Below are 19,803 nucleotides of genomic sequence, written 5' to 3'. Positions count from 1 at the left end.
CAAACAGGACTGACTCCCGCTTTCTCTATCGGTACAGCTAGTTAGAATGCAGAGTTCATTTTGACATGCAAGAACTGCAAATGCACACGAATTAGTGAGAAAGTTTCTGAGACAGAAACGTAGGCTTTTGGCAGCCAAAGGTGTCTGTGTTTAAGATTGTAAAATTGTGTAACAGCATAACTGTTAAGATAAGTGAAGATAAGCCTTTTCTGAAGTATTAAAACTGAACAAAACTGGTTTGAAATTTTAGAAGCTCGCCATTATCATTGCTTCTTTTACGGCTGATCCTGACGTGTTTGTCAGAGCATTGTTCCTATGCACTACATTGTATGGCTTCCACAAACGTTCTCATCCTTTGTAAAAAAAAAAAAAAAATCACTTAGTGTATTTTTAAAGTTGTTTTTATGTTTCAACTTGACAATCATTTGATTCAAATGTACTAAGATGTAGGACCATATCAGGGAGGGGACTAAACATTGTTTTTTGCCATAGGATATACTACAGTCAAGCTGATTGTTCAATTCCCATGTTAATTTCTGTGTAAACATGATTTCCCTGTATCGAAAAAAACCCCAAAATATAGATACTCACTTGCAGATCTGACTTGAGGCAGAGCGAGTGCCACATGCCTCCTTGTACTTTTTTTTTGTGTGTGTGTTCTGCTTTGTACACTGCACTGCAAAGAACAAAACAATGTAGCTGCAGTATTTTTCCCCTGCATTTTAGAGAAGATGTTTGTAAATGAACCTGAATGGAGATTAGCTGCAGTATTTTTCCCCTGCATTTTAGAGATGTTTGTAAATGAACCTGAATGGAGATAGTTATGCTTTGATAAGAATTGAAAGGGTGTGTTCGTGCTTTGGAATACTCAGTAGGCAAGATTATTTTCTATTGTAAGTTACAGACTTTTTACATGAGAGTTTGAGAACAGCCATGCTGTGCCTGCTCAGAGAATAGATAGAATTTAAGCCTCTGACATAAAAACAAAAATGATTTTGTTTTTCCTGTAGGAAAATAAAATATAGAAGAAAGGAATGAATTTAAACTTGATTTTTTTTAATGTTCTCATGTACTTGCTTCTTTTTACTAATTTCTTCTCTCTTTTCTTCATCCAAGTTTGTGCTGAAGCTTTTAATCCTGATGAAGAGGAGGAAGATACAGAACAAAGGGTAAGAATGAGTGAATTGCATCACGCACGGTTCTCTCTATGGTTTGACAGGCAGATGTCTGTACATCACCTCTTCCTTACCCCTTGTGCATTTCGTTCTGAGAGGCTGACATTGACAAAGTGACATTGCTGTGAAATTTAGGGCCACTTTGTCTCATGTATTTTTTAGGTGCTCTAGCTTTAATGTAATTTTACTTCAAAGGGCTGGAGAGCTGTGCTTAAGTCTACCATCTTTAAAATTTGGGATATATTTCTTTGTTAATTATCTTAGAGGCTTGTTGAGGCAATTCCAATAACATCGATGCTGTTGTGAAGAATTAGTTAAGCTTTATCACAGCTGTTTCTTCCTGGGTGCTTAAAATTCCTCACATGCTTTTTGCTGCCTTTGTTGTCAAAGCAGTTCTGCCTGGATAGGAGAAATACTTTGTTGAAATATTTGAGACTGAGGCCACCTGTTGTTCTATTGTTTTTGAAAGCTAGGAATTTCTAGGAATTGCAAGTCCAGATACTGTAATTGTATTTCTTTAGAGATGCTTTTATGTGAGCAAATCCCATAGCCTGGCTGGTGAGGGTCAGTGGTTTTCTCTCTGGACTTCTGGAGTTCCATTTCCAGATGCCATATCACGGATGCTTACAGTTCTGCAATGAAAACCTAAGTCTAATTTAATTTATTTTAAAAAAGAAGATAATTCATAAATAAAGTGCTATAAAAAGAAAAGACTATGAGTGCGTCTGATCATCCAAATGTTTGTAAACCTTGCACACATATTCCATCAAAAATATTAATTTTCCTGACTGCTGATTTAATACTCAGTTTTCTTTTAAAACAAAGATCTGAAATCTGTTCAACTTTGGATAATGCATTTTTAGAAATACCTACTAATGTAACTATTTTTTGGAATCCTTGTTATTCCAGAAATATAGTTAATATAGTGAATGTGAGATAATTTATATTTCTTTATCTGTTTTCATAATTATCCCCCAACAAGCACGTATCTATGACACAGTGAGTGTTGTTTCCTTTAACCGATGAAATGTTTCTAATTGGAAAGAAGTAACAGAAAAATAAATCTCTCAAACAGCAAAGCTTTTATTTAAGTAATTTTGTTGGGGGCGGGGAAGCTTCTTAGATAACTTCTTGTCCTGGTTTTGGCTGGGATGGAGTTAATTTTCTTCCTAGTAGCTGGTATAATACTGTGCTTTGGATTTAGGATGAGACGAATGTTGATAACACACGGATGTTTTAGTTGTTGCTGAGCAGTGCTTACACTAACTCGGGGACTTCCCAGCTTCTCATACTGCCCTGCCAGCGAGGAGGCTGGGGGTGCACAAGACGCTGGGAGGGGACACAGCCAGGACAGCTGACCCCAGCTGACCAAAGGGGTGTCCCACACCATATGGCATCATGCTGAGCATGCTGAATGATATAACTGGGGAGGGCTGGCTGGGAAGGGTGGTGGCTGCTTGGGCCATCAGTCTGTGGATGGTGAGCAATTGCTCTGTACATCACTTGTTGGATATATTCTTTTATCATTGTTATTTTTCCTTCCTTTCCTGTCCTATTAAATTCTCTTTATCATAACCCATGAGTTTTACCTCCCCCCCCAATTTTCTCCCCCATCACGCTGGGGTGGGGAGGAGTGAGTAAGTAACTGTGCAGTGTTAGTTGCCGTCTGGGCTTAAACCATGACACTTCTGTTATTAGATGGACTGAGATGTGTATATATCATAAATCTTACAAACTACCTGTATGCCACCAGTAAGTATACTGGGACTAATATAGCCAGAGATTAGAAGGAAAACTGTTGACTTTTTCCTCCGTTCCAAATGCTCAAGCCTTGACTGTATCTATGGCTGGGTTAGAAGGGAAGGGAAAGGAAAAGGCATCCTCTTCTTGTCTTTCTTGACTGTTATTTTGCATGTGTTAATTGTCAACATAATATATTTCTTACGTATCTTTCTGTCTTATATTGTATTTTTATATATAAATACTGTTTATGCAAACAACAAAAAAGAACTGTATACTTTGACACTCTTTAGTTGTGTTCTCCTTTTTCACTGAAGTGAAGGTTCAGTCTGTAATTGTATTTCTCTGTTTTTGTGACAGTTTTGTTTTACTTTGTTTTAAAGGTAGTTCATCCAAAAACTGATGAACAGCGATGCAGACTTCAGGAAGCGTGTAAAGATATCCTGCTCTTCAAAAACCTAGATCAGGTAATATCATTTTAAGGAAATCTTAACTGGTTGTAGGTACAGGTCATAGCTTGATCTAACAATCCAGACACTTGTTTGCATTGTGATAGTTCATGAATTATTAATTATATGCAGGCTGGGCTGGGACATGTGTTTGGAGATCAACCATCAGTGAGCAATATAAACAAACATGTCAAATTGTCAGTTACTGTGATTGTCAGATCTGTCTCCCTGCAAATTCATTTTTTCTTTGGTTAGGGAAAAGTGGTGGTGGTGTGGGTTTTTTGTTGTGTGTGGGGTTTTTTGTTGTTTTGTTTTTAATTCTTTTGCTCATCTTTCAATATTCGCTGTTGGCTACCATTGCACCTGATTTCCTTTTCCCTAGGAAACAGTTCATAATTTTATGGGCAATTTAAAAAGGAAATTACTTATGCAATTGTGATACTGAACATTATCCACATTTGCGTGATTTCATATTGCTGCACCTTTTTCTTAAATGCCAGTGTGTTAGTAAATTTTCTGTGAAGTAATGTTTTTAGGTTGTTCCTATTCTTACTCAACTTATTTTTATTGCTGAAGTTGGTTATTAATTACTCACTGCCTCAGCATTGAGTTTTAATGATGAGTGTGTCCATTGCTCACACTTGGTAATCTTAATTGGTATGATTTTTTTTAAATGAGGATCATAGGATTGTTCAGGAACAGACCTTTGGAGATCCTGTAATCCAGCCTCTGGGAGGCCATAGAATAAATGCATCTCATCTCTGGTCTGATGTTTCCATGAAAACACAACTGATAGCTCTACTACAGGTTGGGAAAGAATTAAAGTTGTAACACCAGAGATGGTCCCTGCAGCTTCCTGGTTTGGATCACTGAACTTTGCATGAGATATGAAAGGATGAATGTGATAGCTTATTGTTTCAGAAATGCTGCTCAGCTTTCCTTGAAAACCAGGAAGTTTTCCCAGTTCTTGGTGGCTGTACCAACCCCAAGAGTCACTGAACTGCATTCTCAAAATAACTGTTGAAAGGTTTAGATTGTAACAGGCTTCAGGAATTGACGTTCTGTCAAAAAGCTTCCTTGAAAGCTGGCCTTTCCAAGACTGGCCTTTCACTGTTCTGGGATTCCTGTTGTCATTAAGCCTGCTTACTTAAGACATTTTAAAGGTTCCTTTTGCAAGTAACCTGATGATGTGCAGTAAAAAATGAGACTTATTTAAGAGCATTAAGCAGCTCAAGGAGTATGTACAAATTGTGATTGCCATTTGAATTGAGTAGGTCAATCTTTTAGCTTTCAGCAAAATCACTCAGAAGCCAAAATTAATAACCAGTTTATATTCAAAGATTACTTTGAAAAACAGATCTGAGTTGAGAAAGTAGGCTTGGAAAAATACTGCTTCCTGGGAGATGCTTCTCAGCAGCTGGGAAGTATTGGAAATGATCTTAACTGCAACCGTTAAAGACTCAAGCTTTAAGGTAGTGCATGACTGAAAAAGATGACTACAGTCCATACATTAATTATAGTATGGTAAAGGGCACTTAGCAGAGAGTGGAGAGCTTTCCTAGTAGTGGGTACAAAGGGATTATGGAACTTGAATCCTTTCACCTCTCCCCCCAATAATTTTTTTTTAACTCCCTCTGTATAATGACTGATCTGGAAGACTGGCTGTAGAATACCCACCAAAAGGCAGAACACATTTAATAATTGAGAGGAACACTTTCAAATTAAGGCTCAAAATATGGTCTTTTGCTTCTTAACTGCTGAAGAGTGTAATGTAAAACTATTAAATACAAGCAAACAAACCCAGCAACAACAAAACTGCATAAAATCCCTTTGGGAGTAAATATGATTGTGTCACCCAAATGTCCTGGGCAAATTCATCCCTTTTTCACTGGTTGTATTTAGGTGAACTGTGCTGAATTGAGGTCCAGTGACTAAACAACCTTTTAAAATGTCTTTACTTACATGAATGGTTGCTGTAATACTTGGTATCAGACACAAGGGAGTCAGTGTCCAGTGGGTCACTTCTAGCAAGCTTCATATTGAACTTTGGACTGAAATCAGTTCAGATTGTCAGAGTTTAACCTGACATTTTGAGCATCCCCAGTGATAAACCTGATTTATGTTTCAATATAAAGTGCTGGGGAAGTAGATAACTTCTCTCCTATTAAAAGCTCTGTGTGATGTATCATTCATAGGCTCCACAGTGTGTTATAAATGAGTTTGTAGAATCCTAGTTACAACTGAATTCTGTACTGAGAGCAATGACTGTCATCCTTACCAGCAAGCCCCCTGAGCATGCTCAGTACCCATATTTAAAACGAGGATTTTTTACAGTTCAGAAATATGACAAAGCTTGTCCTTTTATTGTCAGAAGAGCTCAGTGTTTTATTTACTTAAAATAATAAATCTTTGCCTGTTTAGCCTCCAAATAAAGCATTATTGAGTTACAGTATTTTTAAAAAGCTTTTTAACATCTGCATTGCTTGTTTTCTGATGATGGTTACTTAAATGCATGCTGTGAAATATGTGGTTGAAATAAATGGCTTTCATGCAATTTTGTTTCATTTAAATATCAGGGGAGTTTTTAAAGACAAGAAAATAGGCTTCTAGTGAAAGGATAGGCAATATTTTCAATATAGTGGTGCCTACAGATGCTGCAATGATTGTTCCCAACTTAAGGAGTGCAGTAAATATTTCAAGTGTATCTAGCAGCATAAAGACTAGTTTGCGTGTTCATGCAGTATGTTTTTAGAAACTCATCTGTGATCTGGTCATTGAAAATGCAGTGGAAGTCTATTATTAATGGACTTTGGAATAACAAAGGTGGTAAAGCAGCTCAGCGTTGAGGGAAGGTGTTTATATGGCATCATTTCTCTTGCCTTTCACAGCTTCCCTGGCTGTGAACTCTAACCCCAATGCTAACCGAAACAAAAAGAGTTTATAGTCATGGCTCACCAGAGAAACCTGTCTTGAGTCTGCTGTGCAGACCAGTGTTACCCCATTTTCTGTATGTGCTCCCCATCTGTACCTGTCTGATCTCATCTTGTGCTGGAACTGCAGGTTCTCTAAGACACTAGACTCTCAATCTCAAAGTCTGTTTGTGTACAGTCTTGCTCAGTACAGTCCTGATCATGTCTGGGGCTCTTAGATGACAGTACAAATAAGTTACTAATAAATCATGGTGCAGTTTCTAGACATACATACATATAATGAAATATATGCACTGTGACTTAAATCAATACATATCCATTGCAGTGAAGCTGTGTCAGATTATACCAGGTGAGAGCTTGCTGTACACACGCGCTTTGGCACTGAATGAGGTGCATAAGTTAAGCCATTTGGACATAAATTTGACATAATAGCTTTTCTGTAATGGAAGTATCTATGTTTGTCTGCATTATTGAACTTCCTTTAATAAGCTGGAAACAAGTGATGTACTTACTAGTGGAAATCAACATTTAGTATCACTATTACTTGTATTTGCATACAGTAAAAATAATGCAATGCATGTTGCACTATTTGCATACAGTAAAAATAATGCAATGCATGTTGCACTTCACTGTCCAGACCAAGTCAAATGAACTTGCCCTTGTCCAACAATAATGCTAAGGTGTATTTTCTGAGAGGTTTTTGTTTTGTTTTGTTTTTTCTTCTATCTCTCTGTCTCCTTTTTTTTTTTTTTTTTTTTTTTTAAATAAAATAGGAGCAGCTGTCTCAGGTCCTTGATGCCATGTTTGAGAGGAAGGTGAAACCTCAGGAACATGTGATTGACCAAGGTGATGATGGAGATAACTTCTATGTCATTGAGCGGTAAGTAGCTGTGTCTTTCAAATGTAGAGTATGTTTCTTTCCATTTTTTTTGGAAATGGCAGGGAATGCTTACTGCAGGACATCTTCTGAAGGAAATGTACTTTTTGCAGTTGTTGCTTCTTCCTTTGGTCTTTCCATTTTCCACTTTAGGCCCCCATTTACTTCTGGATCATTTGCCCAGGGGTAAAAAATTTGACAGAGGTGGGTTTTAACAAACCTGCTGGGTTTTAACACATTCTGTGTGACTGTGTACAAACTCAAATACCACTTTCTTTGAGGGAAGAGCCGCAGCATGAGCTTGCCTATTATTTGTTCAGTTTAGCTTTTCTGCCCAGCAGCATGTGCATAGCTCAAAACCAGCCGTATTACATGCTGTCTCTAGACCAGGATGTGTTGGTTTGTTTTTTGTTTTTTTTCTGAAGATACAAGTGCAAATTCAGAGGACTTTGGCTCTTTCAGGGCATTAGTAGGCATATCTCGTTACTCTAAGATAAGTCATTAATGCCTAAATATCCCTGAGGATTATTTTTTTCCTGTCTGAATGAAACTTTGAGTTGCAGATGTAACTCTTTAGCTTCTTGTCTAGAAAAATAGGCTTTCTGGCCCAGGCCTTTTTTTTCTGGTGGAAGTAGTACTTCCTCACCACATTACTGTTGTCTAAATGTCTTTTACTATGCACAGAGGGACAGCAGGCAGGTTAGATACAACCTGAGGATTCAGCAGCTATTTAGAGCTTACTGTATGGGAAAGAGAGCTAGGATGAATATGTTGCATGGCTAAACATTAGTATGCTCATCACTGCTGAGGAGGCACCTGATGAGTCTCTGCTGATTGAGCAGTCATCAGTCAGGAGGGGCTGCGCTGGCCTCTGCCTCTTGGAACAGGCTGATCCACAATCTTGCTGAGTTGCTCTTTTCTGCTTTTTTTTCCTTGGGGTTTTATATTTTTTCATGTCAGTATTTTTCTTTCGAGTCCTTGAGCTCCTAACGATTACCATCTCAGTAATTACACTTCGGTCTGTGTTTTTATTCTTCTTATCTTGCAGGGCTTTAGCTCACGGACTGTCTCACAGCTCAGCAACAGTTTTCTCAATAAAGCTGAGCCAAGGTCACCCAGTGGTGCCTCACCAATTTAGTCCTTGGGCCTCAGACAGCTGAGTGCTTGACTGAAGGTTACGTGGCTATACTTATTTGGAAATAAATGGCACTAGTAGGTGACTTTCAGGCTGAGAGATGGGAAGAAGTTGTTGCATTGCACTTAATGTGCTCACAGATGGCTATTCTAGATCAAAAAGACCTCGGAAGATTGTTGCCTCTGGTGCCTCTCAGAGAATCATTAAATAGGACATAAGAAGTAGTGAAGCCTTCCATCAGCGCCAATCCTTATTTAGTGTACTGTTAGCATGCTGTTGGTTTCTTTCTCTGTCTTCCAGGTGTGAGTAGGCAGTAGAGCATAAAAAATGTCTGGTAAGGGTGTTATGCAGTCTTCATGCACCTAGATGCTTCCTTTAGCTTTCTTGGTGACAGAAAAAGACTAAATTTTTTGAATCTTCTGACATGTCTGAATTTGGCCCATCCACTATTGATCCAGTAGCCAAGTGTTCTCTCTGGGTCTGAAAGGCTTTAATTCAATAGACCCTCAGGTCATTGTGCAAAGCTTCCTCAATTATGTATTTTAATTGGTTTTTTGATGCATGTAATGTCCACTTTGTGGAATCATCTACAAATGAAGCTGGAGTAAAGCTGTCCTTTGTACTTTTTTTTAAGTAGCAGTGTTCAGAGGTAACTGACAAACCCAGGGTTGTCCATCAGCAATCCTGAAAGACCCTCTGCTGTTAATGCTACGCAAGTCTCATCAATGAGTCTGTTCCCATACTTGTTTACCATGAGAAATTTCACCTGCTGCCATTTCTGTGGATTCTTTTTTTCATTCTTACATGCTCAGTGGTGTTCTGGGAGATAATAGCATTCCTTCTGACAAAGATCTAAGCTCCTGGGGAAAATGATACGTATGTTCAGCTGTTTAAAGCCAGGAAGGTGTTCCCTGCCTGCTTTTCTCCAGGGCATGATACATTTTTTAAAAGTCTCTTAGGCCAGTGACTAGACCCTGGATGATCTCTGGTGCCATAGCGAAGAATTAATCAAGCCTAGTCAAGCTATATTTTTAATTTATTTTTTTTTTAAAGCCCTAAGCATAAGACAGTCCTGAGGGTGTTACAGACTCTTGTTTGACTTTAAAGGGCTACCTTTCTCTGCACAGCCTGTTTCTGCATATGCCGTTGCTGTGGTGCAGTTTGATCCAGATTTGTGTTTTGAACTTTGACTCACTGGACTTGTACCTGCCTCTTCATCAGAACAGACTTTTGATTCTTAGTAAGTTCTGGGTTACTGTTCCCTTAACTTCATTATAATGCAGGAAGTGTGCCTCTCGGAGAACAGGGTGAGGAGGCCTTTCTGATTTAAACAGGTTACAGCTCCCTGTGAACAAAGTGCAAGGAGGCTTCTGGTACTTGAGTGTTTTCCTCTTGATCTGTTCAGAGATCCTGGCTAGATGTCAGCAGTTTTAGAGAGCTTTCCTGTTTCTAGGAGTAAGCTATAACAACAACAACAAAAGGAATTAAAAACCTTTTAGCTCGATCGCTTTAATTTAAAGCCAGTGTGACTAGAGTGGAACCCATAATGTTCTGCAAAACCACCACGTGCTGGAAGTTACTTCCCCATGCTTCCAAAGCTTGTGTATCCTACAGTGTCACCTCAGCACACAGAGCTTTGTAAGAGACAGATGGATTTTCTTCAAGATAGAACATGGGATGCTGTAACTGTATTCTTCAGCAGCCACACCTCCATGAAAATGGTGATAAAGTTAGTTGGTTCAACTGTCAGCATGCTTGGAGTTGCAGCATAGTATGAAGTTGAACTGAGTGATAAAAGTTTTGGTCTTAAGGGATCTATTAGACAAATACCACATGAGAAATGGTTGCCTCTGGAGATCTCTGTGCTACAGGATAAAGATGTGGCACGTGTAACATTCCTGAACTATCTTTAAATCCTCCAGCTTGAAAATCAGTATGTGCTGCTCTTAAGACTGGTCAGTTAGCACTGCAAAACTCACTCAGTGTCTTAGATATGTAAAGAAAGGCTCTTTCTATCATCTTTGTGCTTCTGTGGCATCCCTGTTGTCCATCCAAGAGCTGGATAGTCTGAATCTAGCACAGGCGTATGCAGATGCACAACAAGTACAATTGCATCTTGGGGTTATGATACAGATGTACCTTTAAGCTGGAGTTGAGGCAGAACCATAGAAGCAGGTGAGCAGTTGGACTGAGTTTATCCCAAAGGTACTGCAGCAATGCTGTGTCTGAAAAAACAGGTAACGGAGGCTATAGATGGATCCAGGTCACTCTAAAGAGGCCTCACTGGGTAACACTCACGGTGGAAAAGACAAATACTGTTAAAGGTGATGAAACTACCTATCACTTCAGACAGAAGAGTGAAAATAGCAATGTCAAAATACTGTGCAGAGGAAACCAAGTAGATCCTGCCCAGATCTATCAGGAGTGAAGTACTTTATTAAGAGAGAATTATTATGAAAATAGTGTAGAAAGAAGCAGCTTAGTATCAGACAATTGGAAAGCTCAATAAAACATGTTCCATTTCAGCCAGCAATGAAAGGACTGTTTATATGAGATCAAAAAGCTGTTTTTTTAGGATCTATACTGGAATGTTGTCTAATAAAAAGCATCTATTCCATTGTTTTACAGAGGCCTGTATGATATTGTTGTAGCAAAAGACAACCAGTCACGCTGTGTGGGCCGCTACGATAATCAGGGCAGTTTTGGGGAACTGGCGTTGATGTACAACACTCCTCGAGCTGCCACCATTGTTGCCACAACAGAAGGAGCCCTTTGGGGACTGGTAAGGGAAGGAAGTTGCTCTCATCTGCATAATATTTTAAACACTAACTGACTGTGTCCACTGCTTCTCTTGGTAGGACTTCTTGTGCTAATAGAGATTTTATCATGATCTGTTATCTATGTCACCTGCTGGCATAAGAGATCCATTGTGCAAATCTTTTGGCCACCTTTCTAGAACAACTTGTCTGTAAAAACTGTACCACTAGTTTTATCTGTCCCTTTATTATTTTGCATTTGCTGTAATTGTGGCTTTTGTTAGGATTTTGTTTTCATCCTGCAGAGGACAGTGGAGATGTTAATGCATGTATTTCATGGGAGGGGGAAACAGTATTTAAATTCTTTATTTCCAACTCACTTTCCTACCATTTTGTCTGCTTTAAGGGGAATAGGAAGGTGTTAAATATCTTCTTGAGGATGTCAGTAATTTGAAGACCTAGGAAAACTGCCCAAAGCTTTGTTTTCCTTCAAATTAAACTGTCATGATGTTTCTGATCCCTTTGTGTTACCCTGGAAGAGATTCTCAGGTCAGCATGACCTATGAGATACCAAACTAAATGATGGTGTTGCTTTGTCTCTAGCCCAGCAGTATTGAATGGGAAGCTGTAGACATTAGTTTCCTTTTTTAGTTCTTTTCTCTGTACGCTTTGGAGAGGGTTATTTTCACAGTGCTCTCTTACTCATCTGTGCAGGCTCACATAATAAGCAGATTGTGTGATCAACGAAGCCTTTGAAGCCAGAAGTGTCGTATGCTTTCTGTGTGTGCTGGGCTCCTCGGCGACTGTCGCTGGGGGTTGACCATGTGTTGTGACCTTGATTATAGGACTGATAAGCTGCTACACACAGTGTGCTTATGCCATCTCAGTGCTTGCTGAGAGGTCTGACTTCCCTTTTCTTTGTGAGTGGAAAGAAAAGATTTTGATAAGTCAACCAGGGAGTAATGTCAGAATCTAATTTCTTGAACGAGGCAGAACAAAGCTGCTACGTACAAACTGAACTCATTCATGAAAGGAAGAAAATGAGAAGATGATTCTTTGTTCCAGTTTACCTTTGAAAAGAACTGCACAAATTGCATTAATTTTGAATTTCTTTAAAAAAATAAAAATACAACAGTTCTTTATGCTTTATCATCTCTTGTTCTCTTTTGAATAACGGTAATACCATTCTTCCCTTCATCTCTCACCTCCTTCAGTTTTTATATTCCACTAGCGTCCTCGGTGTCAGCCATTGCTTCAAGTTGACAAGCATTTGCAGTCTACATCCCTTAAAAGTCTTCTTTTACTTGAAAATTCCTCTTCACCTCAAAATATCTCTGCTAAGGTATCAGTTGGTGTTTTCAGAAAATGAGATCCAGAGGAATGGCTCTCACTCAGGACTTGGGATGTAAACTTAAAAGATTTTTGGTTTTTTTTTGATGTGTGCTATTTTGCTAACGGAATTTCTGCTCCTTTCTTCTGACTTCTTAGTTTTGATTTTTACACTTGTGGCCTCATGTTATATAAGGTAAACCCTGCAACTCTCACGCTGTTCATAATTTAGTGCTGATCCTACCAGGGACCATGGGCGTTATTGTAATGCAAACACTAACAAAAGTACTTGGTGGGCGAGTGCCCTTCCGCTGAGCCTGGACGTGCTGTTTAGTTTCAGCTCTCTCGTGGCCTTTGTCATCGGTGTTTGCCAGGAGTTGAGCCCTGCCTTTTCTGTGTGGAAATCAAAAGCATTTCGTTAAGATCTCTGACTATAATAACCTCTCAAAGATGTCTGCCCTGGCAGGTAGGGAGGCAGGAGCTGTGGTTCCCCGGGCAAGTTTGCCTTCACTCGGGCACGTAGTGCCGCCTGGTGGCCACAGAGCCCACATCACTAGTGCTGGCTGTGAAAGAGATCAGAGCAGGAGGGGTGGCAGGGGAATGGGTGGGAATCTTGCCCAGTATTTGGGCTTCAAAAACACACTAAACAATTTTTCCATCAGGAAGGGGCTTATGGTACATGAGAACAGCTGGCAGGTAGGAAGTAGTTGTTGCAAAAAGCTGCCTCTTGGATCCTAGAAGGTGGAGGAGTGAATGTCCTGTTGCTGTTTGGTACTCTGTTCCTTATCTATCTGAGACCAGTATAAATCTCCAACTTACTTTTGGAATCTATGACTCAAGTAGAGAAGAATCCAATTCAGACTTAATCCTGCAGTTGCCTTAATAAATAAATGTTGGAAATTCCAGTTTCCAATGGCTTCAGCAAGAAGACCATAACTTCTTTGTTGTATGTGGAAGCATGAAAGGTATATTAACAAAGAGCCAAACAAACCCCAAAAACTCAACCCTGAAAAACAGTACGAGATAGACTAAAAATGGGATTCTTAAATGCTTATCTGAGAAGGACTGAGTCTTACAGCTCCCTGTTTTTCAGTTTGGTATTGCAAGAAGTACTCTGAGAAGAGCTGTTATGATCACCATTGTGATGGATAAGGTATCATTTTAACAGCTGGCTTCTCAAACTCAGTATTTGTTGCAAATACTAGTTCATGTTTATCAGTTCTTCAAACAGGAAGCATTTTAGTCAAGAGGAATAATGTGTTTTTCTGTGCTCTTTCTTGCAGGATCGAGTGACATTCAGAAGAATTATATTGAAAAACAATGCAAAGAAGAGGAAGACATATGAATTATTTATTGAGTCTGTGCCACTTCTTAAATCCTTGGAGGTAAAGCTTCTCAGAGCCATCTGCATCAAATGCTTGCATTAGCATTAGCTCCACAGTCAGCGTTTCTGCTGTATCAGAAAGATGTGTCATTTTTGCTTAGAACAAATTTTAAGAGCTGCTTTGGTATCACATTTACTCTACAACTTAACTTGCATTGTTGAAGTTGTACACTGTTGGGTAGGTTTTTTTCATATCCTTTGTTCACAGTAAGCAATTTGCTGATCTTGTTCTGTGTAAAGATTTTTTTGAAAAATCACTGAACACTTATAAATATGTCAGAGAACAGGTATTAAAGTGGAAACTCAGGGCTTCCCTTTGAGAATGTGATATTAAGATATATAATGATACAGTCACTGAGATATTTGGCCTTTTCAGGCATGAATTATTTTAAATTTGAGACAGAGATGTTAACCAATATTCAGGAAGTAAACTAAGAATAGGCTAAAGGGAAGCTCTGCTACCTGGGAACACAATGGCCAGGCAGATGTCACGTTGATGTGTGTGGTGCGTGACTTTAGGAACAATTGTCACTTCCAAGCTGTTGATTCAGCCTGTATCTTCAGAGGACTTTTGGAGCCTTACCACACTGCTTTGAAATTAGTATGTAATTTCAAATGTAAGTATATAATTTACCTTTTCTTTGTTTTCTCATCATAAGAATATTTTTCAGCATTAATCTTTAGCATTTGAGAAGAGCTTTTAATCCCTTTGAGAGAAGATTACTAAATTGCAAAGTATAATTAGATGTGGATAGCAACCTCTAATACATACTATTTTGGATGTATGTTGGTTGCTGTGGAAGGGGTAAATTGCACAACACCTTCTCCCTCAGTGCCTGGCTTAAACTAGTTCCATCAGTGTGACTTTTCTTGAGCACAAAAATGACTCATAAATATTTAAAGATATAGAAAAATAACTTGTTAGCACTGAATGGCTTTTTGCATGACACACTGCAGTTGAATCATGCATGGATCAGAATTAAGTTTCCCAAACATGGGCTAGATTGAGATGCATTTGTGGAATGAATGGATTACAACTGAATCACCTGTTGAGATATTAATTTTAACTGTGGGATTTCTTCCTTTCTTAATGTTTTTTACACTGCCCTGAAACAATGAAATTGTTTTGTGGTATTCTAGATGGGCAGTGGGAAACATGGGAGATAAATTTAACTGTTCTTTCTCCCTTCTTGTTTCTGGCAGCTCAGGCATGTTTCATTGCATGTCAGATTAGCACCTCTTGCACTTGCTGCTGGGCATTTTGTTGCAGTGCCCTCTTACAATTTAGAGCAGCTACCCTTTTCATATCCCCTTCCTCTCTCCACTCTAGGAAAAAGTTCTGAGACACAAAAAAAACCCCTCAAGTATATGGCGATTAAAATATTTTTTAAATGTGTTCCTGGTGTTTCTCATTGAAGTTTGTTCTTAGGATGTTTATGACATTTCTCTGAGTGTTTTCTTCAAATTTCAGCTGAATCTTAGAGGAAATGATTTTTTTTTCTTTGCTCTAAGCCAACCAATAAATCAGTTATTTGTTAACTTTGGGGTTAAGAAAAGCACATGGATGAGACACTAGACAATTTTCTTTTCCTATTGATTATGGTAGTCTTTAAAGCTGTTGTGCAGTACGACAAGGTAATTGTAGGGGCTGTATTTTTCAGTACCTCTTCATTTCAGGGCTACAAACTTTACCAGAGGTGTACTATGAGAGATTATTATGTTTAATTTTTCTCTTTGTTCCAGGCATCAGAGAGAATGAAGATAGTTGATGTTATAGGGGAGAAAGTGTATCAAGATGGGGAGCGTATCATTTCTCAGGTATTTGAAATCTAAATTTCTCTTTGCCATTCTCCTTTCTCTGCTTATTTTTTCCTGTTTGGAATTGATTTATGGAATTGTATTACTGGCACCAACTTGTCATCACTTATTCTTTTAATACTTTCTATTTATTTAAGCACTTACTGAATGTTTGGGGAATGGCCAGTATGTCTTTTACTACCAATTTATTCTATTACTTTAGCTTCTGGGTTTTTCTTCCCTCATTGGTTTGTTTTTCATAAATGGTCTTTTGCAAGGTTTCAAGAGGAGTATGCCTTAAGAAAATGAAATTAAATGTCTGTTTATGTAATTTTCCACGAGAGCCCCCAGCTAGACTTTTCATAGGAATCTATGACCAGATTAAACAGAGTCACAAGCATGTAGTAAAGATGTCTCTAACTCCTAGGTCTGACTAAACAACAAAAGCAAACAATTCAGATAGGTATGATATAGATGAAAATAAATGAAGTCATTGGGAATATTTTACTAGTTGGACCCAACTCAGTTAACTATTCTAAGAAACTATCAGTATTAATTAAAACCACTGTTTTTCCTGATGCTCTTAAAAATAATATTTCAGTGGTGGAGTAGTCCAGCTTCAATCGCCAGCCTTTGATTGCTGGTGTGTGCTTTGTCTGCTGTAATTGATCAAAGCCAAAGTGGTGAAACATGAAGCTGGACATACTCAGGCTAAAGCTGTGGAATTTTTTTGGCTGTGACACAAATAACTTTTTGGAACACTATTCCTGATGAAACACTGGAATTTTGCATGCAGTTTAGCTTGAGGTTGCTTTGTTTGTTGCAAAAGTGCTTGTGGTGCTTGAACTAGTTGAAGTTAATGCAAGAAGGTCCTTGACTGACTTGAAATTGCAGGCTTTTGATCACAACTGTTGTCTTGTTTCAGAAACAAAATATGACTCCTTGATAATATCTTGAATAATTAATCTTAATTACCTGGAATATCACATAACTCAATGCAGGAAACCTTAGTTTGCTGATACCCAAATACTGCCAAATTACTTCTCTCCAAAAATACCCTCAATTTTGTAAGTTGAAAATCTTGTTGCTTAAGACCCTGAGAATACTGAAGTCTCAGCAAAATCAAAGCTTATAAATCAGTCTCAAAACTGGGAACCCACGCAATCAGTGATCCAATTATACAGTTGGTTTTAATCTTTTGTAAGAACTGAATTAAGGACAAGGATGTAATTACCCTTAAAAAAGAGGATTAATACTCTGGATAGGTCTGGGTGATGCTAATACACTGCTAAAGATAGTGAAATTTTATGCTTGGAAAAGATGTGAGAGCTCTTACATTACAGCAGTTGTACCAGTACCATGAACCCCTCTTCTCTCATGGATAATTTTACATTTTAATTATTTTTTGGAAATTTGACCCTTCAGTTAAGGGCAGTATGCTTCAAAGCACCTGAAAATTGTTAGTGCCTGCAGGTGTTATGAGGATGTCTGCCACTCAGTTTGTTTTAAATATTTTTTTAAATAAGTAATCTTTCAGTACTTACTCTTTCAGAAGTGTGTTGAGTGTCTTATGTTGTGGTAGATGGCAACAGTGAATGAAAAGCTTTGTGCTGGATGTTTCACTACTACACCCAAGAAGCTTAACTAAGGGCCTAATTTCTTCTCTAACTCCGTGTGTTCTTCTTTACAGGGCGATAAAGCAGATTGTTTTTACATTGTAGAATCTGGGGAAGTAAAAATCTTGATTAAAAGCAAGGTGAGTTCAAATTGGGTAATTTGGCTTTAGGTCAATCCCTGATTTGATTGATTAATATAAGTGGTGTGAAGAAGCCTACTCTGAGTAATTTTAAGATATTTTATTATATTTATCATTGTCACTCATGATTGTAAATCCCCATACCTGTTCTGAAGCAGACAGAAGTCACTTTAGTAAATTTGGAAAGTCTTTTGCTTGTATCTGCTCTTTTGCAAACTGACTTTGTATTCTCTCCCTGGTCTTAAGGGTGGAGGTTAGACTTTTCTTCTAGGATTATGGAAAACTACAATTTACAAAACCTGGGGTCTGTGATCTCTAGTGACATACCAGACACTGGCATTTGAACATGTCTCTGTGCAGTCTGAAGCAGCCTTAGGGAACAACATGTTGTGCATGATAAAACCTGTGTTAGGCTAATGTAATAGCAGTTCCCAGAGCTGGAACAGTAAATATCTGCCCATTTCAAAGCTTGTGGGCTGGCATACACTTTTATTACCAAAGTTCTAATTGAGGATGCTGTTGAGGTGTTCTACCAGTACAGAGCATGACTTGGGACTTGCTAGTTTGAAAGCCCTAAACCAACACGCTGTTGCACATCTATAAGATATCTGGGATTAGCTGCAGCCTTGTACAAAGACAGAACTGTGTGCAAATGATTGAAATGTCCTGTTTGACAGACTATGACGAGTAAAGAAGCTAACCAAGAAGTAGAGATTGCCCGGTGTCACAGAGGGCAGTACTTTGGAGAGCTTGCACTTGTTACCAACAAACCCAGAGCAGCCTCTGCCTACGCTGTTGGAGAGGTCAAATGCTTAGGTAAGCAGAAGTTTGGTGTTTCTAGATACCCTTTTCTGGTCTTTGTTTTGTGGACCATTCCTGAGTGAGCAGACACAAGACGCTAGGAGCATGGGCTGGAGCAGATCTCCACGCTGAAGTTTGAGAAGCATCGCTGCTTCATACCATCAGATTCTGGTTTTTTCTGCTTGTGTGGCCTGTAGTCTTTGAAGGGGTGAGTAGCATCAGCTTCTTGTCTGCAGCTTGTTTGTCACACACAGCTCTCAGGTGATCTTTTAATGGCAGCATGGTGTGTATTTCACTTCTGTATTTATCCTTGAGGTCAGGTATGTATTTCATTAATCTTGTTTCTCCAAATAACAGTACAGAGGGGAATCAGAAATACAATTTCTGTTTCTGTGGCTTCTGTTGAAGCCTCAAACCCAAATAGGCTGAACTAGAGGTTTGTGTTCCGAGTCCAAAAAATAGGTTGGCATGTAGTGTCCTTTTTGACAAACAGTCTTGTTTTCACTTCTGTTCCTTTGCAGTGATGGATGTGCAAGCATTTGAGAGGTTGCTTGGACCCTGCATGGACATTATGAAGAGGAATATAACACGTTATGAGGAGCAGCTGGTGGCAATGTTTGGCTCCAGCATGGACCTGTTGGATCCAGGGAATTAGGCACAGGTACCTCAATGCCGCCTTAGTTCAAGACACAGAAAAGCCTCCTATCAGCAACACAACTCACAAGGAAAACGGACACTATGGAACAGTACTGCTGCTGTCTTCTTGGGCATTTTAGAAACAATAAACGAGTCTCAGCAAGATGGATTGCTCACTCCCTGCCTCTACTTTGCTGCTGATACTTCATTATTAGACCTAGATTAAAGATGATTCTAACCCTATGTTCAGTTACTTGGTTCAGAATGGCATCTGTCCAACAGTTCAAGTGCCTGATAAGAAACCCAAAGTGTGCAAGATAGAGAAGCCTCCTTTCTTCTGGTGTTGCTGTCAGGATAAATTTTCAGATCAGATTCTGTAGTGGGAGGTTGCCCGTTCTGCAGAGGCAGCCTGTGGAACACAGGCTTATTTGCTTTTAATTGTAGTGTCTGGGTTTGAAGTTAAAATATCAATGGAGCCAATTAATAAGGTGGCACTGAAGTTTTCTTCTGACTGCTGAAAGTGGCAGATACTATAGCTCTTTAAACCAAGTAAACTGAGCTGGGGACATGGGAGAGGCTGCTTAGCAAAAAAAAAAAAAAAAAATGCAGAAAATGAAGCATTACTATGTTTTAAGTGTTTTCTGAGCAGCAAAGAAAAATGTTTTAGTCTATGCTGCCCAAAAAAGTGCAGTGGTTCAAATCAAATGGCCTGGAAGTGTCATAATTGTAATCTCCCCAAATTTGCTCCTTGTTCCTGACACTGAGTACATTTTATTGTGGTGAGATCACAATATATGACCTTCTCTTGCTTACAGAGATCCTTTATACTGCTAGATTTCCCAGGGCGCTGTTGTTGACTGGGTCAGTTTTAAAGCTTTTTAAGGAGGTGAATGTTTTGTAATTTAAATGAAGACTACTTCTGTACTTCTTTACAGGAGCTCCCCCCAGTCCTAACATTTCACAGTATTCTAACTTCATTAGAGACTTGGATGCTTCCAAATACCATATTGATTTGCTAAACTTTTCAAAAGTTGGCAG

General features: G+C 38.8%; 1 protein-coding gene across 1 annotated transcript; it reads left to right on the top strand.

The window, feature by feature from the left end:
* Window positions 1-1,116: 1,116 nt before the first annotated feature.
* PRKAR2A (protein kinase cAMP-dependent type II regulatory subunit alpha) lies at window positions 1,117-19,191 on the top strand (the record flags this gene model as incomplete). The annotated part of the gene is made up of 9 exons (XM_029087023.1): window positions 1,117-1,169; window positions 3,299-3,382; window positions 7,068-7,174; window positions 10,935-11,088; window positions 13,675-13,776; window positions 15,519-15,593; window positions 17,263-17,328; window positions 18,006-18,144; window positions 18,651-19,191. Coding segments are annotated over 9 exons (914 nt in total), but the record flags the coding sequence as incomplete, so codon positions are not given.
* Window positions 19,192-19,803: the final 612 nt, after the last annotated feature.

This window comes from Antrostomus carolinensis, unplaced genomic scaffold (genome assembly GCF_000700745.2).
Source record: "Antrostomus carolinensis isolate BGI_N321 unplaced genomic scaffold, ASM70074v2 scaffold6559, whole genome shotgun sequence".
NCBI classification, from domain to species: Eukaryota; Metazoa; Chordata; class Aves; order Caprimulgiformes; family Caprimulgidae; genus Antrostomus; species Antrostomus carolinensis.
Note: the sequence above shows the minus strand (reverse complement) of the source record. Positions and strands in the feature narration are given on the sequence as shown.